The sequence below is a fragment of the Eulemur rufifrons genome, chromosome 18 (genome assembly GCF_041146395.1).
Source record: "Eulemur rufifrons isolate Redbay chromosome 18, OSU_ERuf_1, whole genome shotgun sequence".
NCBI classification, from domain to species: domain Eukaryota; kingdom Metazoa; phylum Chordata; class Mammalia; order Primates; family Lemuridae; genus Eulemur; species Eulemur rufifrons.
In genome coordinates this window covers 43,854,218-43,881,273 of record NC_091000.1, presented here as the reverse complement: position 1 = coordinate 43,881,273, position 27,056 = coordinate 43,854,218, and the positions used below count along the sequence as shown (strand labels likewise).

Here is a 27,056-nt window from a genome sequence, read left to right as displayed (position 1 = left end):
AGCTACAAGTAAAAGTCTCATTTCCATAGACTTCTCAAGGCAGAGTTTGAAAACAATTTTTCTAACACACTAATACTGGTGGTCCAATGCAAATTATACTAAGGAATAAATGAACATTCTATATCCGTTAATTTTGAGGTGAAAGAAAAGCACATAAACAGTGCTTTTTCTTAATCACCTATTCCTGAATATTGTTTTTAACTTATATCATTTTTCCTGAATTAAATGGATGGTGGTTGCAGAAACAAAAAATATACACACCAGTAGTCTCCAAAGTGGAGCATGTGCAACCCAAGGAAGATAAAAGGTGACTAGTTATGGGAAGAGAATCTTATGGCATCTATTTATATTTCTTTTTTCTCTTTAAGAAAGAATCACATTTCATGTTACAAAAATTTAATATATGTACCAATATTGAAGGCCTGAATTCATCTGTATGTTAGATGGTCAGCTATCATATAGTGGACTAGAGAATCTTGAGAGGAAAGTGGAAGTTTTATCATAGGGAGGGATCCACATGGGTGAGACACTTGGGCTTTTGTTTTCTTTGGTCTGCACAAAAGGAACAACAGTAGTGCATACGTCCACAAAAAGGTTGTAATTCAATGTTTTAAGATTTGTATTTATAAAATAATCAGCAAAAAGCTGGATGTATAATAAGACTGCTGCAGGAGTATAATTGTTTTTATTAAGTAAACTAATAATGATCTTAATGATAATTAATTGACATACTGAACACCTTTACAACTTATTTTTCACAATTAAGTAGATTTATAATTCATTAATATAATCATAAATTGAATACTACTATTTACTAAATATTAGTCTAAGTGCACAGGTCATTCAGCAGTCCCCAACCTTTTAGGCACCAGGTGCCGGTTTTATGGAAGACGATTTTTCCACAGACTAGAGTGGGGGGTGATGGTTTCAGGATGATTCAAGCGCATTACATTTACTATGCACTTTATTTCTATTATTATTATTACATTGTAATATATAACGAAATAATTATATAACTCACCATAATGCAGAATCAGTGGGAGCCCTGAGCTTGTTTTCCTGCAACTAGACAGTCCCATCTGGGAGTGATGGGAGACAGTGACTGTAAATACAGATGAAGCTTCACTCACTGGCCTGCTGCTCTCCTGCTGTGTGGCCTGTTCCTAACAGGCCATGGACTGGTACTGGTCCAAGGCCCGGGGCTTGGGAACTGCAGGGTTATATCATTGACCTAAACAAACACAAGAAGCCTGCTGTCTTAGAGCCTATTGGGTGGAACAGACAATAAAAAATAAATATACTAAAACACAAATTATTTCATATGTTGCTAAGTGTTAGTGGAAAAGATAAAATGGTAGAGGAAGACGAGGCAGCCTTGGGAAAGCTAAGGATGCAGGGACATTCACAAAGTGAAGGTGGGTTACATTATTAAATAGAGTGGTCAAACCGGCCTTGCTAAGAAGATGAGTTCTAAGCAAAGATGTCAAGGAAGCAGACATTGGAATATATGGGGTAAGACCTTTCCGGGGAAAGGCCCCTCAGAAGGCAGAAGTATGACTGACATGTTGGATGAACAGCAAATGAGGCCAAGAGCTTCTGTATTAGAGATACCAAGGAGAGAGAGTCAGAGAAGAAGACTGGAGAGTGTCAGATCAGGGAAGTCCTGATAGTAATTTTAAGGACGTTTGGCTTTTACCCTAAGAGAAGATCCTGTAGTGTTTTGAGCTAATTAGTGGCATGATTTGCTTAGTGCTTAAAAAAAGAAAAAAATCACTCTGACAAATCTAGTTAGATTAAGGAGCATAAGGTTAGGAGTTAGACATCATGTGATGAAGTTAGAGATGATAGTGACTCTGTTCATGGTAATAGTAGAAATGTTGCAAAGAGATAGTCATTCAGAAGGTAGATCCAATTGCATTTCCTGAGGATGTGAGGTGTGGGAGAAGAGAGAAGTCAAGAATAATAAAATCTTTGCAATCCTTTCCCCAAAATGTGGAGAAACAATTAAACTATTTTATGACACAGAGGCCCACAGGTTTTCTTGTGGTGAGAAATGTTTTAAAAAGTGTCACAATACTGCCTTTCTGTTTTACAAAAAGCAAATAGTCTAAATTTGCTTATCCTTTAAAGCAAATTTCCAGAGTATACTAGGAGATACTGTGTAAAATTCAATACCTAATTTATCCCTTCCAAAAGCTGGTGATATTAGTAGAAACATACCTACTTTTTGACTGAAAATTAGACTATGGAAAGATTATCCTAAAGATGGTCATTTGGAAATGTTTCTATCATTATTATATGATTTTGTTGATGAAAATCATATAAATATTCCCTCTGTAAAATGTGTTATTTTACACCTGAAAACTTGTAAATAGATTTTACCTAAGAATTAAAATTTTTTGCAAATAAAGTATGTCACATTACTTTTCTCCATTTTTATCTGCGTGTCTTTTTCAGTTATGGTGAACTTTTATAACCAAACACCAAAATAACAGAATTTAGTACAAAATTCTGGAAATGCTGAAAAAATATTCAAAACTTTGATCATCAAACAGACATTTTTTAAAAGTCTGAAGTCACTTTGAAAATTGATTGATTGTTCCTTCCTCCTCTAGGTACATATATATTAATTTATTTGAAGGCAATTAATCAGGAACTGCCTTCTGATACTGCCTGGAAAATATTCACATAAATTAACTTTTCAAAAAAGTCTCTTTCTTCCCATTCATAAAAATATTCATACTTTAAGGCTCAATTAAAACCTTACCTCCTTTCCTTATCTCTCATCCTGCATTGCACTTCTTCCTCTAAGTGTTCATAGCACTTGGTCATTATTTTTATTTTGTGACACACATTAACTTATTTTGAGTGCTTCTTTCACCTGCTAGCCTGAAATTCTTCAAGGACAAAGACAGTGTTTATTTATTTTCTCTCCTAGGTCTCAGGTTCTTCAAATAAGATGTGCAATACTCTTATTTGAGTATTGCACATCAAACTTTACAGCATTATGATGCTAATAGTCATGAAAATACCTCTAGTTAAATTAGTTTTTCTAATAGTAGTAGCAATAGCATGAGTAGTATTTCTGTAGTGTTTAATATTCAGCAAACGCACCCTAAACACTTTATATTTACTATCTCACCTAATGTTCACAACAACATTTGAAGTAGATATATTATATTCCCCATTTTATTGTAAAGGAACCTGAGCCACAGAAAAGTTTAGTAACTTCTTTAAAGTGTTATCATTATAATTGTTTTAATTTAAGTGAAGGGTTAAAATTTGAAACTGGCTTTAGAATACACGCTCATTAAATGGAACGTATAGTGACTTTCGATGATTCTGCACTAGGCTTGTGCTGCTTCTAGAGATGATACTGTATATATCTGAGCCCCTCAGGAGTTTTTTATCCCCCAATAGGGGAAAAAGACTTAAAAGATTGCCTCTTATACGTGAGACATAAATAAGAGGGCAACATGTTTATACATTCTCAGGAATTAAACTATCAATCAACTAAGAGGGAGGGACTTTTATGTGTAGAGAGGTTCCCACACTGGGGAGGAACACACACTATTACATCCCCGCTGTCCTAATCATTGGCTGGAGAACCAGTGGCAAGACTGAGCCTCTGTTTCCTTATCCCATTAAATGTGGGTATTAATATAACCTATGAAATGTGGTATGTCTGTATAAGATAAGATAATACTTGTGAAAGGCCACAGTACTTATGAAAGAAAAGCAGCTAGTGAGCACTGACAAACTAGAAATTTTCATTCAAATTGTTTCCTGATACTTAAAAGTTACTTACAGACCTTTGCTCACTGTATAAAGTATTCTTACAATTGAATAACAATGAAGGCTTTATTACTGTTGCTTTTATTGTTTGTATTGAGCTATTTTATCTTTAACATTTTAAAGACCTAAAGATTATTTTATTTTAAGCTCCATGCAAAATTACGCTGACTGTTGTATTCACACATAGATCAAGTTTAACATATAAAGGAGAAAATATGAAAAATCAAAGGAATCTTATTTCTTTGCCATAATGTGGTGATTAATGATGTCTCTTTTGTTATACATACATTGAAATTATTGATTAGTACATGAACAAATTTAAATGAAGGGTACGTTTGCATAAAATTAACACAATACTAGACTATTGCTTAAGCAATAAAGCTAGTTAGTTACCTAAATAACATCGAGTCTAGAGATAGCTATTCTAGGTTTGTGTGCAACTCAAGGTCATTATGGAGGAGTCAGTCTCCTTTTACTTTTCTCCTCATGCATCCTCAAAGTGTTGGCTTTTTCTCTTTAAGCTTATAGCTTCATGGCCTCAAAATGGTTTTGGAAAACTGAGGCTTAATATCCTCATATGACAGCATTTACAACAGGAAGAAAGGGAGAGTGTGGTGGAAGGAAATCTCCTCCTGCTATCATCTCTGTTGATGAAATGTAGTATTCTCAGAAAGCAGGCACCATATTAATCTTTACAATGCAGAAAGCAGAATATGCCATGTGACCACTCTGAGCCTCTGAAGAGGCTGGGACACTTAGTGTCTATCAAATGGCAATGGGATTAGTCATTGCCTTAAATTGCTAGTACACATCCAAGTGGGCCACCTTCCCTGAGGACACTGCTGCCCCTCTGATCCCAAAACAATATCCTGACTATGTTAACCAGGAAGAAAGGGGTGAAGACACTAATACAAAAATGTTTAAATAAGTCTCCTCAGAAACCCAATAGTTATTTCAGTAATCCAATAATATTGGGAATTTTAAATAGGCAAAATGAAGGGCATGGTGTTAGAAAAGAGATGCATTAGTAAAACTAAATTGGCAACATTTAACTTAAAATATGTATTTCCACATGTCCAACTGTCAGGTTTTAGTCTGAAATGTTGGGTCTTGGTGTGCTCATGGCTGAAGAATGACCAGGCACACCACAGTAAGGCAAGTGTGAACATGAGGTTTATTGAGGAGAGAAAGATGGGGTTATAGAGCAAAAGTAAGATACAGGTTTCCGGAGTGTGATATATACGCCGCAGATGATGACCGGATCCATTGTCGCAGTAAAGGGACAGCAAAAGGAAGGGCACAAAAAGGGTTTGGTTATGGTCTCAGTTTTGTTTTATGGTGCCCACATTGGGACCTCCCTGTGGCTCAAATGTCACCATAGAACCACTTTGATTGGACAGTTGGGGATTGTATAACTATTAGTATTGTCTTACCATGCACGTGGGTTGTTCTAGGTCACTTTTCAGACTCTGTGGTACCTATGCTGCTTGGCCTGGGGGCTAGCGTGTCCTCTGCATTCTTTTGCAGTTGGCATGATCAGTTGTGATTGGCAGATTTGTAGGGTGTCCCCTCCTACCCCAGGTATGACAGTCACTCTGGACAGAATTAAGGTGGGGCAGGACCAAGATGGGGGTCTGGGGTCCACCCTTGTCCTTCCCAAGTGCGGCAGTTGCACCAAGGCAAGGCACAAACTTTCATCCTTAAAAGATCTGGAATCCCTCACTAACTACCTAACATAACCACAACTTTAGTTTACCTTTTATTAACCACACTGAGAACATTACATTATGAATTAGTACTTAGAGAATTCTCTAAGGATATTTAACAGAGCTTTGGGGAGAAATGCTTTCAATATTGGATAAATGTTGTTTTATTGAATATACTTTATTTTATGTTATAAAATTAGAAAATACATATAAGTACCTACTACAGGAAATTGCTTTTAAGTAGTGTTAGTTTCTAATATAAATAGCTTGAAATTAAGATGAGTGAAATAACTTCCTGGCAGCAATTTGTTTTCTGGGAGTTGGGCTTTAAGTAAATGCTAAATATTATAAATATTAGTACAAAAACACATTTACCATAGCAAGCATGGTGGAAAAAAAGGCTTATTGTTTTCTTCTGTGGTTTTGGACTTCTCACTAAGGAAACTAAATTAGTTAATCAGTTATTAGAGTAGTTTGGGTGGAGATGCTAGTGCATAAGGGTTTTGAGGAAGATTTCTCCAGACAAAGATTAGGACAGAAAGAAGAGGTTTATTTACTTTTCCCTGGGGCAGAGGAAAGACCAGCACAGAGGTGGAAAAGGAAGAATGTGCTGACTTGGAAAACCAGTTATTGAGGCTTTTTAAAGGGGGTTGTAAAAATGGCAGGTACAGTCAAGAAACCGCTGAATCGGCTCCTTTTTTTCTCCTTGGTGGCAGGTAGATAATGAAAACTGCAAGGATGTCAAAGTCCAAGAGTTGGCTCTCCTGCCTTTGCTTAGAGAAGGGATTGTCACGGGAGATGTGACTCTGCCCTTGCCATATGGTTGAGGCTTGGCCCTCGTACCCAGCTGTTCGCTCAGGAGCTCTTTAGACTGTAAGAACGCAGATTTTCAAAAAACAATTTTAAAAGAGAGAGATTTACATCTCTTTTCCATCCTTTCAGCTCTTTTCAGAAGTTGTGCAAAACAAAACTCCTGCAGGGTACCTCTTAAGTGAGAGAACTCATAGGATTGATCTTTAACTGTTACTGGGGAAATTGTGGGATTAGGTATTTTCCTGTTATTTTTGCAAGGCCTCCCCTTTCAGAGTTATACCATGTATGGGATTGTTGGCATTTTAACATTATAGATGATAAAGTCTCATAACCAGCATTGAGGTGGAAAAAACTTAATGGTATAAACATAGCTCTCACCTGCATTTAACACTTGATTAAAATGAACATATTAATCTTTTATCCCTTGACTCAAAATTTGCATAGGTAATAAGTGAAAATAAGGATGTATATAATTGTGCAAATAATGAACAAAACTGTGTTTGAATAAAGTATGATATTTCCAAATTGATCAAATAAGGCTTAGAAAACTAGATAAGTAGCAAACTTTTGATCTGACCTCTAAATTCTTAGAATCTTCCATAATTTCTAGCCTAGTTTTAACTAATATTCTAGTCTGAAAATACTTTTTTTTTTTCCAACTCTTATTTATTTCAGGCAGTGAGCACGGATCCTGTCCCAGTTAAATTACACTATGACAAATCACATGATCAGGTCTGGGTGCTAAGCTGGGGCACCATGGAGAAGACGTCACCAACACTACAGGTAAGTACATCTCAGAATATTTGAGAAAATAGTGCTCTTTAAGCCTTTAGATATCTCATTGGGTATTTACAACAATTTAACAATGATAGCTTTCATGGGAAGACTGTAGCTTTCTTTAATCACAACTAGATATGTACAGAAAAAGGGCAAAAAAGTTAATGCTAAAGTACTTTTGGATTGGGAAAAATCATGAGTCATATTTATTAAAGGTTATATTTATATGCAAAAAGAAACAGCTATGGTGACAAAGCTAATGCCATTAGGAAAAACAGTCATGATTTACCTTTCAATAATTTTGGTAGGGCAGGTGAGATAGAGACCAAGAGAATTTGATGGTGAAAGTCTCGAAGCACTCAAAGCAGATCTGTTTTTCTACAAATAGTATTTTATTATCTGAGCACAAGCTCATTTTTAATGGAAGAATATGTAGTGTTATTCTCGTCGAATTTGCTTCTGCTTTGAAGTTGTTTATATAAGATCTTCACAGATATAGAAAAAGTATGCATTTTGCATGACCTTTTGGTATAGTCTTTAGATTTTTGGAATTACAAGTTTAAGCAGAAACAGAAAGGGTGTAGGAAGGAATGTTTGGCTCTGAAATGCGTTTATGCTATGATATCACTTCCTTAAGATTATACTACTTCTTTCAATATACCTCTCCTTACAAGGCCTTAAATCATCGACTTCTAACCATTTTTAATAAGTTTGTTGAATGCAATAATTTTAATCAGTTGTCGTTACTAATACTTTTAATGTTTCTGAAGTATTTTCGATATTGCAATATTTAACTTACAAACAAAATTCTATTGAAATGAAATACTTTAATGTAGCTATCTTAATTTAATGATGGTTCATTTTATAGTCACTAGAAATATGCATCATTTGAAACATCTAAACTCTAATATAGTATTGCAGTTATCTATTGTTACAAATCAATCCACTTCAAACCTTGAGGTTTTAAACAAAAGTAAAGAATGACTTATCACTCACAATTTTGCGACTTGAACATCTGAGGCAGCTCTGCTGATGTGATCTGTGAGCACTCATGGGCTCCAGTCACCTGATAACTTGGCTGGAGCTGGAGGGTCCAAAATGGCCTGATCCCCATGTCTATGCCATGGTTGTGGTGTTCAGCTGGATGCCTTGCATGTGGCACTCACCCCTCTAGATAGTCATCTTCAAGTGTAATGGTTTCACATTACAAGAGAGTGGAAGCTACAAGGCCAGTTAAGGTCAAAGCTTCAAAATTCACATAAAGTCTCTTCTCCCACATCCTATGGATCAAAGCCAGTTACACTGCCTGTCCAGACTCAAGGGGATGGAGCGATAGAGCCCGTCTCTCGATGTGGGAAGGGGAAGCACAGTCTTCATAGTGGGCCACTGTTAGAATGCTCTATCACAATCGGTGATAGGGTCTAGTTATTTGGGATTATGCATTGAAGTATCATCTTGATAAAATACATAAAACAGGTAAATATATATGATTTAAAAATTATTCCTATAAATTAATACTATTAACTTTAAGAAAAACATAGCTTTTGAAGTTTAAATACATTTTTTCTTTTTTTTTTTTTTTAAGAATAAAGCTATGTGTATTTTTAATGTATAATTTTCTTCAGAATTCATCCCTTTCCCTCCCCTTTGGTCCTTGCTGCTTGGGGAGATTAACAACTTTCCCAGTGTTGCAATATTTTACACAAAATGGCTTAGACAAATTTCTTTCATATTTCATGGGGGGAAAGGCTTCATAGAGTGTTAAGTAACTACCTAAACATTATTTATTCATTTAAAAATAGTTTCTTCATTTTTCTCTGAATGCCTAATAAAAATATTTTTGTGCTAACAGAATATAGTAATTTTTTAAAAATTTGCTGAGTAGCAGTGAAAGATAAGTATCACATATTAATAATATAAAATAAATTGTAGAAATTGAGAAGTATCCTTAAAAAGTATATATAAGAAGAGTTATTTACATAATGTTTATGAATATCTATATATGAATAGTATATATGATTGATGATAGATAAATAGACAGATCGATAGGAACCACAGGTTCTCTGGATCAGAGAATAGACCATTTCCTGCTTGTGGAGGATATGAGTGTTTATTTTCCAATCCTAATCAATATCGGGTCATGTGGTGAGGGACTAATGTTATCCTGTATGCCCAGCACACTTGCACTATAAGTGAGGGACCCTAGAATTATAAGTCTCTTAAGTTATTTTTAGGCTGCAGGTATATCAGTACATATTCACTTTGGAGAGATAATCATCATTACTCTGGAATGTATGAAAATCTTCTCCTGAAAGAGGAGGGGTAGGTCAGTTCCCTGGAATGTCAGTAATTGACTCAAAGGAGATAATTCTTAAAACCTCTCAGGAGCAATACACCATCACTAGCCTCTATGGCATTTTTGCTATATTATCATCCTTTAACCAAATTTGTCAATGCTCTTTGCTGAGAAAGACCTGACTTTGAAGAAATGTCAAAATATTCATGGATATTTGTTTCCCAACAGGATTATCAGGAAACAGCCACAAAGGAAATGGGATTTAAGACATGTTTGAAAAGGGGAGCAAATATTCCTTTGGAGAAATTGAATGCACAGAGCTAAAAATATGAGCAAGCCCTCACTTTGACCATAGTGTTCCTATGCCATAATGTTAAAAATTAGATTTGACAGAGATATCGATGCTAGTTTCTGAAGGCTAGGAAGTGACTTTTTTGTTCTAATGTAGTGTATCTTATAATGGTACCCACTAATCCTTAAAAATGCAAAAGCATCAAGGATCAGAAAACTCTACTTACCTTTCTATTTTGTATTTTTATTTTGATTATAATTTAATCTATACATCTTTGTCAATTATGAAAGCAAAATATGTATTTTCTGAGATATGTATAACTAATAAAAACTCAAAGTGTCTTAATTTTATATACATAAGACAATGATTTTCCAGTTAATGTCTTCAGATAGATAGATTCTCAAAGATTTATAACAGTTTTTTTCTAATTTTAAAGTCATCTATGTCTTATAAAAATTTAAGAAATACTGTTCTAAATATAATGATAAGTCTACAGTCTGCACAGTTTTACAAATGGTATGTAATGTCTTACTGAATACACAGCAGAGAAGAAAATATTCCCAGGAAACAACTTTAAATAAAGTCCTTCCAGTTTGCTGTTGGTCAGGAAGTGGGCCCCAGCCAGGCGGGTTGACAATGGGAGGCGAAGGCTGTGGGTTTGTGAAAGGCATCACAGGTTCAGAGCCCAGAAGCAGGATGCCACTAGGAATGAGCCAGGGGTTGCTGCAAAATTGGACATCCTGATTAAGGTACACCATAGATTTACCTGTGTGCTCTTGCAGTTAGTCATTTTAGTCTTGAATGTGGCAATTCAGGTGACCCACTCTTTTCCAGCAGTGTGAAGAATCTAGAACCATCAGGGAATAAGGTCCAAACTGAAGAGAACTAGGAAAGTGGCATTGTATTTTATTATGATTTAGGACAATGCCAAGCCACAAAAGAGACGTTCACACCTTGAGTGTACTGAAGGTTTTTTCATCTGTCAGTAAGGTTGGGATTGTAATACATACATTACAGCATTGTTTGAACATTAAATTTTGTGATGCCCATAAATTACTTAGAACACATACCGCCACATAGCAAGTTCTTAGTGAGGGTTGTTATTGCTGCCTTTAGTCTATTACTATTAATTTCAAATACATGGAAATACACTTTGAGTGCTATACATTTCTGCTATTCCTTTGAAAAGGAAGAAAATTTGGAGAATTCTCTCCCTACTTACTCTTGCTGATCTTTATTCAATTCTTGTAGATATTATTAGGAAAGGCTAAGATCCAATGACAACTTTCTCACTGATCAATGATATTATTAATAACATTGCTATACTGTTTTTAAAGGTTTTTAATCAAATCCTTTAGATTTTCCCTCCCCTGGGCACATGGTGGGCCCTTTTTGGTTAGGTTGAGCAACGTAATTAGTTCTGACAAATGAAATGTATTATGGGTGGAGACACTGAAGTTAGGTGGCTGTCCCTTCAGCTTGGAATGCTGAGTGAAAACAGTGAAAACAGTGGATATTCTCCCAAAGCCCTCTGGGAAAGGAACATGTGAAACTAAATCTTTAATTTCTGAGCCACTCAGACTTTAAGTTTTATTTTCTGTTTTATTTTTTTAATTGTATCGTAACAACCTATCCTGTTATAATTATTTATTTTTAATGAATATGGCAATTTCCAGTGGAATTCAATGAAACTATTCATTTGAATGAAGAAAATTGTCATTTTAGGAAAACAAACCCTAAAAATAAAAATGTTATTTATTTCTGTCATAAAAACCAAAGGAAAAGGGTTCAGTCTAGAAGAAGGATCAATATTTAACTTAGAGAGTCAATCAATAGCTTAAGAAGTTAATTTGGTGGCCATACGTAGAAAGTATTTAAAAGGGGGAAAACTGAAGAAAAGAAAGAAAGCCCTTTAAATTACTACCACAGAACAATGGTTGTACAGCAGGAACAATAACAAGAAATGTGGAATTTTAAGAAATCTGATGGATGAACTGATAGAATTTGGTGCATAATGGGAAAAGAGGAATAAAAGAGTTTAAATGGAGTGATCTTTTCTTTAATGGATTGTAACAATTTAAAAATCAATGATGAAAGAAGAAACCTCTTTGATTAAAACTTTCTTAAATCAGTTACTTTCAATGTATAAGAATAAAAAGTTTTAAAATATGGTTTTAGGCATTCTAATATTTTTAAAACCTAAAATATTTTAAATGATGTATTTTAGAGTTTTCAGACGTACATTGCCAGCTATGTTATATAGGAGGGATTTTGCCCTAATATCTCACTTATACCACCTAAATGCTTGCTTTTATTTTTCTCATTTTTAGGAAGGTGAAGATTTTTATAATGCAGAAATTTCTTATATGTCTATTTATTTTATATTTAAGCTGACATTGTTCAAAATAATATTTTTCTTGATTTTGTTTCTTTAAAGAAACAGAAATAAGCAAACTTAAAAATAAGCAAACTCATTTCAGAATTGCAATTAGCTTAATAATATATCAATTTTGAGGAGGCCAATTAAGAGTTTATGCAAACAACTGCCAGGAAGAAAGAGATTTATTTCATCTCTAAATAAAATGACAGCTCATGCTATTCCGTGACTGCACTATCGAGGTCTAACCGTGATGTGCTCTGTTTAGGTAATAACCCTGGCCAGTGGGAACGTGCCCCACCACACGATCCACACCCAGCCTGTGGGAAAGCAATTTGACAGAGTGGATGATTTTTTCATTCCTACCACAACGCTCATTATCACTCACATGAGGTAAGTGCTAAGTTGACTGATCAAATTTTTTAGCTTCCTCTAATTTTGATAAACAGCCATGTGAAATGATAAAGAAATTTAGTTATAAAACAAATACACCCATTAAATTGCACATGATTTTAGCTTTGTCCCACCTGCTTGATGAACCTGTATTTATCGTTAGTGATGAATTTCCCATTAAATGCTGTTTTTATGCCTAACAGAGAAGGGAATATAAAAAGATGCAGTTGTGTTTTTGAAATCAATTTAACAAATAATATTTTTCCCAAATTATCATTAGGATTCTACTTTCTAAGTGTTTGCAAGATGCTGACATTTCTAGGAAAAATAAATAATTTAAATGATAGAATCACTTCTCAAATGGAGACATGTTCATTTGAACTTAGCATGATGAAACAGCTGCAGCTATAGAAATCTATTTAATAAATGTTTACAACACTATTGTATTATTTTGGTCATATTGAAGTTAATATAAAATTGTACTAGGAAGTATCGTAAGTTGAAATGTTTGAGATCTTCACTTTGAGAAAGCATGTTGTGTTTTTCTATCTTTCCATGAATTTACAAGAGATGAAAAAGTAATATTAACTTCTAGTGATAACACTCCAAAGCTTCATAGAAGTTGTTTAAATACTTGAAGAGGAAGAATTTTGGTGTATCATGATTTCAGTGTTATGTTTCTTGATAATTCATTGAAATATTTTAAAAATACTTGCTCAGCAATGTTAAAAATGAATCTGAACCAAACAGATATTTTGTCCTTTTACTCAAGTGAATTCTGATGTGTGGGAACTGCTCCAGTTACATTATATGAGCCATTATTTGATTCTTGTGTGTATTTTCTTTCTTTGCATTAACTTGAAAATTAAAATTATATCATCTAAAAACTGGAGTTGTAAGAATAATGAAAGAGTGCAAAATTTGACTTCACAATAATAAAAATGGGAATTAATAAATCAGAATTGTGACACATAGACAGAGAGAGAATAAATTATTCCTCGCACAGCCAAGTGTGTTTACAAAGAGTTTGATATATTTGTCAAGCAATTGACCATTATTTTGGAATGCTTATTATGTTCTCAACAATAAAGTGATTAAAAGGGTAATATCCTATCGCAATTATTACATATTTATGGAAAATAAGTTATTGAAACTGCACAATACTTGAAAAATATTTACATCAAAGTAATAATTTTTAGGTTTTGAATGTATTAGCTCAAAGCTGAAAAAAACCAGCATTGAGCTGAAATGATACCACTTGAAATGGTATTTAAAGAATATATAAACTTTTTACACTTATACAATGAGAATAAAATTTCATTTAATTGGCATTGGCTGTTATGATTAATAAATATTCCTTTGTTATTTTCAAGTTATTGATAAATTGTTAGTAACCAACAATTAAATAAGCAACACTTGTTTTATTTATCCCATTCTCCTATTCCCTATTACAGTATTTAATATACTATTATCAACTTCCCTTATTTTTTAAAAAATGTACTGTTCATATAATTTCTTGGGGCAAAATTCTAGTCTCTAAGACAATAATAGGCTTAATTGTGCTTATTTTGGGAATATTTTTCCCCTGTAATATGTAAATCGTATCATTATGTTAAAATAGCTACCAGAGATGAAAGTATAGACTTTGGCTGCATGCAATAAGTGTTATGTGTAATTCTGTGTGCATAAATATAATTGATGTGTTGTCAGAACACTGCAACTCTTTAGGCTCTAAATGATTATTAAGTAGCTGGAGTTGGAGCTTATAATTAGCAAAATATCCAAATATTGTGAAAAAACATAAGGCGTAATTTTATTTTAGCTATTTCTAGATATTATAAAAAAGATTGAAAAGTATGCTTGAAGATATTTTTAAGCATCTTTATTCCTTTTAAGGATCTGTAGTGAAATGCATAGGCGTTTTGCTAGTACTTTATTTATAAGTATTTAATTTATCAAGAATAAAAAATTAAATTATAGCAATTCTACCTGCATAGAAAAATCCATTTTAATGAACATGAATGATCATCAAATTCCTATTGCAGTTTAAAGTAATTATTCCTATCACTACAATGAATGGTAGGTAGGCGTAAAAATTAACGTGCATTTCCAAATATATGCTGTTAAGTGTGTAAAGTATTTGTAGTATAATGAGGATTTATTCCACATCACGAACACCTGACTTGTTTGATGTGGTCTTCCTCCTACAAATTTCATGTAATATATTTCTAACCAAATTGGTGTATATTTACATATGTGTTGCTGACATTGGATCTTTATGGATTGTATTTTTCAGAATCTGACATTACTTTCTGCCTGTTGTGCGGGATAGATATTTCCATGCCAGGCAGAAGATTTGACACATAATATGTGTTTAATTAATATTATTTTTCTTCCTCTGCCCCTGCATCACATTAATCTGCTGTTCTCTCAGATTGCTACATCTTCATTTCAAATAATTTATACCTCCAATGTCTGAAGAGCTCCTGAACAAGTGTCAGGATTTGATATTCTTAGTGCCTAAAAATCGGTAGGCACTTAATTTATGTTTCTTATAGGCACTAAAGTAAAGAAGAAAATGCTACACTATTTCCTAAACCAGACTGTATAGTACTAAGGGAGGAACTCCGTGTCCCATGTACTGGATTTCTCAGTGTCTAAAACATTACCAGCATTCAGCAAGGGCTGCATCTAGAACATAGGAATTGTGTAGAACTGGTAATCAGCAGTAATAAAAATTTATATCTCCTGTCAGACAAATCTCAGCCTGAATGTCCCAGCAACACCATTCACCATTGTGTATGGTGACCTTAGCCAACATACTTCATTTCTTTCTAAGGATTAGAATAAAATAATGTCTGAGTATTGAGTTACCCAGTAATAGTTGTCCAGACTAGTCATAATCTACACTGGGACTCAATTTTGTTAAAAATTTATTTTTCCCTCCCTGATTTTTTCTCATTTTTTCCTCCAGTTATTTGGTTATTGTTGCTGGTGTTTCTGTGCTTAAAATTCTCAGGCTTTAGTCTGTAAAGTAAATCAGGATTGAGGAATTTAAGAATATTAAAATGGATATGTTAATTTGTTTGACTGTAGTAATAAGTTCACTCTATAATTGTATATTAAGCATATCAAGACGTCATGCCATATGCATTAAATATATACAATAAAAAATACCAAAATAACATTTATAACCTATTTTAAAAGATAAACGTATACTTTAAAAGCTAGTCAATTTTCACAAAATTTGGGAAGTTCACTTTTTAAGAATGTTTGGAATTCTCAGCACTTTAAAAAGTCTTGAGATCCTAAGTTAGGTTCTTTTTGAATCGCCTTAGGGATTTGAATTTTAGGGAACTAGTTTTCATGTTCAAAATATCTGAGAATGAGGGCCTGGAACATCCGCTCATTCAGAAATTCAGCTGAAATCTGTCCCATTCCCTGAGCGATGTGACCTGTGCCACAGACATGCTGTTCCTATTTTATCCTGTAGAGTAAGAGCTTATTAGTGAAAAGATCCCCTTTGGGTTTTATTTATAGCTTCCTTCTCCATAGAAATGTGAGACCCGGGCGGGGAATAAGCAGATACACCAATGCTGTACTACATTTGATCTTAATCTAAATATACTTTAAACTGTTGAGCTCTGTTTACTGGACCAAGCTTCCCCTGCCTTTTCCTTTCCTGAGAAAGTTTAACTAAATGAAACATCCTGGAAGATGAGAGAGGATATATTATACTCCTGTCTCCCAGATAGCTCCAGCTACTTGCTGAGTTTTGAAAAGGACTAAATGCTGACTAAAAGTTTACTTTTAAAAGGTTAATAAAACTTTGTAATACATATTTTCATATACCAGAGTGTGAATTGTTTAATGCTCCCCACCCCCAATTATTGTAGGAAAATTTTAAGTAACTTGAAATTTTAGTTACTAAAACAGACTTGATTTTCTGATGTTTATTGAAAATGTATTGAGTTAAATCACTGTGTGTTTTTTTTTGCCTTTCTGTTTTTAAGTAAGAATAATTGTTTTTATATTTTATGATTTGATAATTTACACAAAACTAGCTCCATTTAATATTTTTTAAATGATGTATTTTTCACATCAGTCATTCATTCCACATTTCAGTTAACTGGCAATGTATATTAACTAAACACTCATTTCCAGACTTGCAATTAGTAAAAAAAAAAAAAAAAAAAAAACTTAAATTAAAAACCTCAAATTTCAGCAAGATATTAATAAATATAAATTATCGTTCTAAAGTTGAAGAAATCATGCAGTGCAAAAGGAGTATATTTTGCCATGACATAAGAAATGTAAATTTGTTATAGACTTTCAATTTAGCGTCTATGTACAATTATACAGATAGGTAAACTTAAAAGATAGACTGTTAACAATAAAGAATGTAATTCTTATAAGAATCAACTATGTCTAGGCCGGGCGTGGTGGCTCACGCCTGTAATCCTAGCACTCTGGGAGGCCGAGGTGGGCGGATCGTTTGAGCTCAGGAGTTCGAGACCAGCCTGAGCAAGAGCGAGACCCCATCTCTACTAAAAATAGAAAGAAATTATATGGACAGCTAAAAATATATATAGAAAAAATTAGCCGGGCATGGTGGTGCATGCCTGTAGTCCCAGCTACTTGGGAGGCTGAGACAGGAGGATCGCTTGAGCTCAGGAGTTTGAGGTTGCTGTGAGCTAGGCTGACGCCACGGCACTCACTCTAGCCTGGGCAACAGAGTGAGACTCTGTCTCAAAAAAAAAAAAAAAAAAAAAAAAAAAGAATCAACTATGTCTATTTAATTTAACAAAATTTGAAATAATTCATTACCCTTTCAAATAAAAAGTGCTGTACAAATGGAAAGCAAAATGTTTCATCATTCTGCTTATAATTAGTATCCAAAGAAGTAAGTTATTATACAACCCAATTGTCAAATTAAATTGAAATACCATTACATGCAAATAGACGTATTTTAATTATATTGTAATTCTACTAATCTTAATGTTTCATAATATGGCTAATGCATGGGGAATTCAGTGATTTGTTATCAATCTTTTGAAATTAGCCAAGAAATTAGAAAGGAATTAAAAAATAAGTTTGTTATGTTTCAGAAACAATGCTTGTATTAAACCTCAAAGCAAGTAAATCTTATGAAGCATGGACATTTAATAACTGATTGTTTTATTTTTGGCAGCATTGTGAAGAGAGAAAAATTTAAATGTCAATTTTCTTATGTGTGAACACTGTAGCTTGCTGTGCAGGTGCTATTAGAATTTACATACAAGAAATGAAGCACAATAGGCTTGGCAGTGATTTGTAATGCTATATTTTGTTTTAATGTGTATATAAAGATTCTGGAGGGGTAAGGAGAATTAGGAAAAGGAGGAGAAGCTAAGGAGGTGGCAGATATTAAGCAATGAGTGATGAAATTTTTCCACAGAACCTCCCTCAAAAATTCTTCGATAATCCTTCCTGAGAATGATTTATTTTTGGTAGTAGGACGATGAAAGTGAGAACCATGTGGAGGCCAGTGTGATTCAGAGCAAGGAAATGTGATGAAGCTTAGTGCAGGATACCAGGAAGGCCAGAAAGTATAATCTACAACAAGTGCAAGAGTTATCAGAAGTCTTTCCTAGAGCTTTTGACCTGAGAAGAATAAAAAGTGGTGGAAGGAGGGTAACAGCAAGATATTTTCACCTCAATTGCAAGGGAGCAGCTAACATTTAGGTTATTTGGTGTTATAAGTAGAAATCCTTTAAAGTTCACGCTGACTAAAATAATACCTTTGATACAATTTAAAATAGGTGCCATTTGATGAAAAAAGATGTATTTATAGCCTGTCTGTTGTAGCACCTGAAAATCATTCCTTTCCCATCTCTTCTCCTATCTCTCCCAGTTAGAGTTCATGTAGAAACAAATTTAATCCAATCTAGCTGAAATATGTCAATCCCAATTGGCACAGAGGGCATCCAGAGTAAGTACAAGAAGGAGACGATTTAGAATTTATGCATCTGCTCCAGGACTAGTCCTGTAAGTAGTAAGGGAAGGCAGTAACACAGGCAATGCTATTTGAGATATCTGAAAGGCTTACCTACCCTTGAAACCACCCCTCCACCACCACCATTTGATCCTATTGCCTGGAATTTCAAACCACTACTCTCATTTCTTTGGGTTACATTTCTTAAAAAAAAAGAAAAAAAAATCATCTTTAAATTGTTCGTATTTCTTGAGAGGAAATGGAGCAGTTAGGAAATTAATATATTTACTATTGTCATTTTTCTTTACAGGTTGATTGGTTGATTATACAGTGTCTTAATGTTTGTACTTGGCAGGGTGTGTGTGTATGTGTGCATGTGCATGTGTATTTATTTCAATCAGTGAATGATTACATGATAAGCTATAAGATGAATAGAGTATATTTGTAAACCATAGTAATAGGGGGCCCCTTAAGGAGCAACATTTATATAAAATCCTAAAAATGCCAATTCCCACACTCTTCTCTTCCTCTGTATTTGACCTGCTAAACAAAACAAGTAAACGAATAAACAACTAGCGTTCAAAAAGCTTCCACATAATTCCTTCCTTCTTCAACACCATAAGGCAAGATGATATTGGTTTGAAATGAATTATCTTAAGTTGGGTAGGAATTTCATGGCGAGTGCACCTCAGTGTTACTCTACGATTTGGGTGGGCTGGAATGCATTCCTTAGGATCCTCGAAAGCCAAATGAGAGCTAAGAGTGTAAGGGTCCTTGCAGCTAAATTATTTACTTGGGGGTAGTAAGGGGCTAAGCATTTACTTTGTTTCAGATCTGTCATAATTCCTGCACAGCCAATGGCTATGGATCCACTGCAATTGATGAAGTACGCTGACATAATAAGTACGGACACCACTCTGGCAGTCTGGCGAGTGGTCTATAGTACGACTTTTCTGTTATAAATTACAGCAAGGAAATGATTAACAAGGGGTTGGGTTTGATATATGTTTCCTTAAACCTCCTCCAAGGGAAAAATAAACATTCTGTGAAAGTGAAAGTTAAAGTATATCATTCTCTCCCATATTTTATCGAATCTGTTAAAGCAAAAATTATATATATGGCTAGCCATATATCAAGACAACTCTAATCTTGTGACTTGATTCATGGGCAGGCCAGGTGTATGGAGATCCAATTTTAGCGCTAAAATTGTCTGGTTACAATGAAATCCTGGTACATCTGAAATTGAAAAGATCAGTTGTTCAATAGCATTTTAAGAAAAATAAAATCTCAGGATGATAAGCTACAATTAAAATTGTTCCAAAACATGGTTTTTAGTTGAATATCTCACAAAAGTCACAATTTGGTGAGGTACCTTTTTTTTTTTACTCCATTCATCCTTATATGTTAATTCCTCTCACAAAGAAAAATAAACTAACAAACAAAAAGGATTAAAAATATCCCAGGAACCAAAATTCTCTCTGTCTCAAAGAGCAAATATCTGAAACATTTGTGAGTTCTGAAACTATGACCTCCTCTTTCCCCAGTTTGTTTTAAATTCTTCACTCCCCCTCTCCACTCCACACAAACACAAACTCTAGATTGTCATGACCTGTTATCTCATCGGATCCTTACCTCCTCAGAGCCTTGTGCACTATCTGGAAAACAGAAGGCATTCATAAAATGCTTATTAAATGAAGTATATGGCCAAGGCGGGAGAATCACTCAAGGTCAAGAGTTCGAGACCAGTCTGAGCAAGAGTGAGACCCCATCTCTGCTAACAATAGAAAGAAATTAGCTGGACAGCTAAAAATATATAGAAAAAATTAGCTGGGCATGGTGGCACATGCCTGTAGTCCCAGCTACTCGGGAGACTGAGGCAAAAGGATTGCTTAAGCCCAGGAGTTTGAAGTTGCTGTGAGCTAGGCTGACACCACGGCACTCTAGCCCGGGCAACAGAGTGAGACTCTGTCTGCAAAAAAAAAAAAAAAAAAAATGAACTATATACATAAAGTTTTATGTATGTGTACGTACATGCATATGCAAACCATTGTTAGCAAACCTTCCAGAATTCTTATATGGATGCAAAGCACTGAATACATAAACATTGGATGACTTTCTTAATCTTACTATATTTCTAAAAAAGCAAGCACACTGGCCTTCAAGTTTTGATCTACAATGCCATTCGTCCTTTTTTGCATTATGTTTACCAGGCTTGCTTTTATTTTAAGTAATACTTTCAACCTTCTTTTGCATGTTAATACCACTCACACATTGAATGTAAAATGCTTAAACAGAAAAACAGAGTGTTCAGTTTGGTGTTTTCATTATTTCTTGAGTGAAGAGTCTCCTGTCTGTTCCCCTTCTTAGCCTCTGCTCTGTGTTAACTGTGCTCTGTCCTCTCTGAGCCTTGTGAGAAAAAAGTCAAGTACTCAGAGTGGATGAACCAAATAGACCATCACCTCTTTTTACACAGCTTTTAATTTTTTTAGTAGCCCACATTTGCTATGTAATGTTTTTGTTGCATAGGTAAATGAGATTGGATTTAAAGAGCAAGCTATTTTTAAAATATGGTGATTTAATTATTTTAAAAAGGAAGAGTTTTGTATGGGTTTTATTAGCAGACTCTAAGCTCTAGGATTTAATAAAGCCTCTGAATAGGCTTATTCTACAATAATTTTTACTGACGAAATCAATGGAGCACTAATAACATGTAATTTAGAAACATTCCACCTTGCAGATCTGACTCTTGAGTTTTATTATGCAAAGTAAAATAGCTCTTGACTCCTCACTCAGAGGTCCTTAAAGTGTTCAGTTAAACAGGGTAGTCCATTTGACAGTACCTAGTATACTTAAGAGACAGCTGTGGTAGACATATATAGCAAATTTCTCTACTTTTTTTCTATATTTTCAAATTTATACTTTTTTTTCTTTTTCATATATGATTTTGGGTTTGCTGGAAATGGTAAAATGAAAATTATTTAACCCTCAACAAGTAAATTATATGGTTAGAGAGATTATTTGACTCTGTTTGCTCAGGAATAAAAACACCCTCAGATAATAATAAAGGTATATAAAGAAATCTCTCAGAAGTTAAGATACAATGTAATTAATACACCACAAGAGAGGAGCAGAGCTCATTGTGAGAACTTAAGCAATTTCTTGGATGCATTTAATGTGCACGTTGCAGGGCCTGTTTCAAACACACATTTAATAGAGTAGACTATAATATTTTGAATCAAGCATATAAAGCATTAACTAGTTCTCATAAAATTTATATAAAGAAAAGGATAACATATATTGAGGTTTCTAATTCTTCATATTGTTAAATGGATATATTATTTTTCTGTTGAAGGAAAAGAACACATAATATATTCTACCGTAGCCTCTTTATGATTTCATGAAATTTTTCTTGATGCAATTTATATTTAAATGTTAAAATTTTAAATATGGAAGTATACAACATCAGACTAACTCTTTTGAATTAAAGAATCCTGCTGTGACTCAACAGAGGAACATTATTAAATAAATATTTTTATCTTTGAGAACACATGCATAAATTAATGATAATCAACAAAACATTTTGGAATTTTTTTGTGAATGGGGTCAAATGCTTATTTTATATACATACTAGTTTTCAATTTTGTTTGAGCACAAAAGCAAGGTGAATTTAAATGTAAAATTAGTGGTGGTAGTTGTTGGTGCCATCTTTGGATCTGCAATGTTGGCGTCACTGATATTCGCCATGTTCGCAAAGATCTGAGGCTGTAAAAATTATTCATTGTGAATCCAACGGAGTTAATATTTTGTATCATTTAAATTTAGTTGTAAATCTGTAGATGCAGCTTCACTATAGCTATCTGTGTAGAAAAAAGAAAGTATTACTTAGCATGAGTCAATCCAAGAATATTTAGATACTTCCTTTTTTCATTTAAATTAAATTTTATTTTATTTCATCCAAGTATGTTCACTTATTAACATTTACTTGTTGTTTACAGTGTTTTATTTCTTGCTTTTCTTTTTGAAAAATAATTATGCAGCGAAATGTCAGATTTTAGAGTTCTTTAAGATATGGTGCAGAGAAACATGAAGTATATAAAAAGGATGTCATGGAGCCTTTAAAATGAATTGTAACAGAGAAACCCATTAAATTATTAAATATGTGGAGAAGCTATCTATTATATCCAAACTTTCATTTGTCACAAGTAAAAGTATTCAACATAACCACATGCATGCATTAATAACATTAGGCAATGACAAAATGCCATGCTACTAGGCTTTGGTGTATCTCAAAATGATAGTTTCAGAGGAAATAAAAATGACAGTTGTTGTTAAGTGACTCTAAAACTGTTTATTTGGGTTAGTTATGCTTAACCTTTTCTCTGCATTTGTTTAGACTGAGGTTATTTTTTTTCTATAATATAGAAAGCTTTCTCTATTTTATTATTTTTTCTACTTTTCTCTATTTTTATTATTTTTCTTACCAAACTCTTATCTTTTTCTGGGGGGTGGGAGTGGACAAAAAAATATTTATACATTTTCCTGAATGTATTGACGACTTATTTTCAAGGAAAACAGTATAAAAATTACAGTAGCTCTTTTTTATGTTATGATATTGAAGTTTATTTTTATGCTTATGAAATTTTGGATGCATTAATATAGGTTTCAGCTTTCCTCTTTTTAATATAGCAATTTAAAACAAAAAAAGATTCAGAGATTGAATATGCTATGAAAGTAGTGGTTAATTTATGTGACTGAAGCCAAGAAAACTCTAAAATAATCTAGATTTTTTTCCTAAAAGATGTAAATCACAATTATTTATCAATTTTGAGTAATGGGAAACATTGCCTATATTGTTATTAAAGTATATATTATTTAATTTCTATTTGAAATGTATTAATATCAAATACATGTTGAACTTTTGAAGAATTATTGATCAAAAACTCAATAAAACTCATTTAATTGATATATATGTGAATATAATTTGAAAATAGATTATTAGTTTATGTTGGAAGAAGATAAATATTTTTAGTTGATCATAAATATACACCTATTTATATTGGCTAAACATGTCTTCATGATTTCTTGCATATAATCTTAATTCATTTGGTAATATTTTACACGAAAAATCTTTACCTCCATCTAAATTATTTTTCAGGCCGGGCGTGGTGGCTCACGCCTGTAATCCTAGCACTCTGGGAGGCCGAGGTGGGCGGATCGTTTGAGCTCAGGAGTTCGAGACCAGCCTGAGCAAGAGCGAGACCCCATCTCTACTAAAAATAGAAAGAAATTATATGGACAGCTAAAAATATATATAGAAAAAATTAGCCGGGCATGGTGGCGCATGCCTGTAGTCTCAGCTACTCGGGAGGCTGAGACAGGAGGATCGCTTGAGCTCAGGAGTTTGAGGTTGCTGTGAGCTAGGCTGACGCCACGGCACTCACTCTAGCCTGGGCAACAGAGTGAGACTCTGTCTCAAAAAAATAAATAAATAAATAAATAAATAAATAAATTATTTTTCACAAGAGGAAACAGTGTAATCTAATTCAAAGAGATTTTATTGGACACAAATGACTTTTTAAAAAATAGATGCAGACCAGGCCGGGCGTGGTGGCTCACGCCTGTAATCCTAGCACTCTGGGAGGCCGAGGTGGGCGGATTGTTTGAGCTCAGGAGTTCGAGACCAGCCTGAGCAAGAGCGAGACCCCATCTCTACTAAAAATAGAAAGAAATTATATGGACAGCTAAAAATATATATAGAAAAAATTAGCCGGGCATAGTGGCGCATGCCTGTAGTCCCAGCTACTCGGGAGGCTGAGACAGGAGGATCACTTGAGCTCAGGAGTTTGAGGTTGCTGTGAGCTAGGCTGACGCCATGGCACTCACTCTAGCCTGGGCAACAGAGTGAGACTCTGTCTCAAAAAAAAAAAAACAAAAAAAAAAAAAAATAGATGCAGACCAAATAGAAACTATTTGTCAACATATAGTCATTTGAGATGTACATTATTTTGATAACTTAATATTTTATGTTTCATGAATTTTTAAGAGATATCTTTTAAGGGCATCATATTATCAGAGACCTTGTAAAAATAGAGGTTACATTAACTTATTTATTACATTTTTTATTTCCTGAGTCTGACCTGTGTCTTGCCAACATAAAGTTATTAGATATATTCATAGTCCTTTTCATACTTGTACCACTAATCTGATTTTAAATTGATCTGTTTTGCCATCTTTTATTATTTTAAAATACTTGAAAACATTTTTTGGACTACCACAATACTTGGGTTTGCAGAATTAAAATAAGTTATATTTATTCTTCTGATTTGAAAGTCATTATTAAAACTTCAAATTCATTAGGGAAACATTCTTTCTTTCTGTATTTATGCAAGTAAAAACATAAACAATAAAGTTTAATTTTTATTTGTAAATTTATAATGTAAATAATTTACAGAAATTCACTATCTTATAGTAAACTTAGAGTGATTTTAGAAGTCATATACAAGAATAAATAAAAAATTTGGACTTTAGTAGGAAATAAATGACAATTTCAAAGAAAAGCAGAACAGTTATGTGAGAAAGTTACTGGAAATTGAGGCATTATACTACCATTTATTCATATTGTCTAACATAGAGTTTCATCAGTAATTTCTAACTTTCCTCTTTTCCTATGCACAATAATCACTTAAAGTGTTTCTCTATAATTTTTTTATTTTAATATAAAGTTTAAAGTCTGTGTTTATAAATCAAGTTTGAGTTTACCATTTACAGGCCTTCAGATTTTAATACTCAGTTTTAGTTTTTGTTCTTTTACTATGGTTATTATACATGTCAATAGTAATTAACAAACATTGAACACTTGCTCTATGCCAGACACTGGGCTAAGCAATTTTTATGTTCTGCCTCATCTAGAACTAACAGCAACATAAATTTTTATCCCTATTCTACATATGGTGTATTACTTAATAAGTGTTAGAACCAGATACAAACTCAGTTCTGTCCAAATTCAGTCTTACCACTAAATACATGATAGTATTCGAGTTCTTTCTTCACTTTCAAAATACAACCTAATGACTGCCGCACTCTACAAGTTACCCTTAGCCTACCTTTGTAACATTCCCTACTTTCCCTTATGTGTTTTTGCTATAACAAAACTCAACTCCTCACAACAGACCTATACTATATTTCCTTGCCTATCCTTATTTATTTGCAGAAAACCTTGTTTCTTTATTCTTTGCCTAATAAATCCTTCTAGGCCTATCTCAAAGCCACCTTTTACAAAATTTGTTACAATTTCCCTAATTGGAGTCCCCCTGGCATTTTGAATTTTCATTATTCGTCATTTGTATGAGATGCAGGCAGAAGTGAGAATTTGAGACCACACAGATCTAGGCTAGAAACTAGATTTTCAGCTCCTTTGAGACCTTTAACACAGTATTTAATATCTCTTAGATCAGTTTGATTTTCCTCTTCCAGAAGTAAATGATTTCAGAAGGGAGAGAGAAAAAAATACAGTGTAGTGTATGCAGTCCCTGTAGACCCTGCAATAATTTTTGCTGTCTGCTCATGTCTAACTTCATAAGGTCTGGTCATTAATCTGTTCCTCTCCAATCTCCCAGACACAGCCCTAAGCTGAGCTTCTTTACCTCTCACCTTGTAAATAAATACATTTACCTCTTTCCTTTTTTTTTTTTTTTATATTTCTCACTTTCTTCATACTTAAATTCACCAAAGAGAGAACCACTGAATTCCTTTTTCTAACTTATACCTATGATGATCTAACCCTCCAATGAAAAGGAAAAAAAAAAACCTAATAATCATTGCTTATAGATTATGTCCAAACTACATTGAACCCCCTCCTTCAGCAGCCCTATCTGCTAATACTGATCTGCACACAGCCTGTGGTCCAGCCAAGGTAAATCTGATTAGCTCCCATGCTTTCCTGCTTCCACTTAATTATTCATTATATCTAAAGTGCTCTTTCCGATTCTAATTTAGATCCTCTCAATTTATATCAGTCATCTGGCCAAACTCAAAAGTACTGTAATTAATGCAACTTTGCTTGTTCCTCTAGTAACTTATGATAGTGTTCTCTTGAGAACTTACTTCTCATTGAAGGCATGCAACCTTGCATCAGTTGTGAGCACACTTCATTTATTTATTTAATAAGGTTTCATTAAATATCACCGATTCACATGCCAGATGTAATTCCAGATTCCAATAGAAAATTGAATACAGATTTTGTTTTATTCTGCTATTGTGCTATATAAATTTATTATAGCTTAATAAAATTTAAAAACAAGATTTTTTAAAAAAATAACTTACACTTTTGTTCATACTTTGGAACAATAAGGAGGATATAGCTATAAACTCATGTTCTACCACCTACTACAGTGTGATTCCAAGTAAATTAAACTGTGGAATAAACTTTTTTAAAAAAAATTAGTCTGCTAAGGATTCACATCTGTGTAGGTCTATGTCTTTTGCATAAGTTTTTTTCACTTACTAATTGAAGGGGTAGAGCACCTGAAAAAGACATAGGCCAATTGTTCTTCAAATTCTCTTTGGCCACAATGATTAGTTCCAGTAGGAGCGTGTGACCCAGTCAGAGGCCATATGTTGCACTCAGACTTTAG

At 33.7% G+C, this 27,056-nt stretch overlaps 1 protein-coding gene across 3 annotated transcripts in view; it reads left to right on the top strand.

Moving 5' to 3' along the window:
• Nucleotides 1–27,056, top strand: part of FSTL5 (follistatin like 5) — a 642,677-nt gene that overhangs the window by 578,475 nt on the left and 37,146 nt on the right. For all 3 annotated transcript variants that reach the window (XM_069493244.1, XM_069493243.1, XM_069493242.1), the window contains 2 exons: nt 6,990–7,097; nt 12,325–12,449. In XM_069493244.1, the coding sequence (XP_069349345.1) occupies nt 6,990–7,097; nt 12,325–12,449 (233 nt within the window). The remainder of the gene's footprint in view (nt 1–6,989; nt 7,098–12,324; nt 12,450–27,056) is intronic.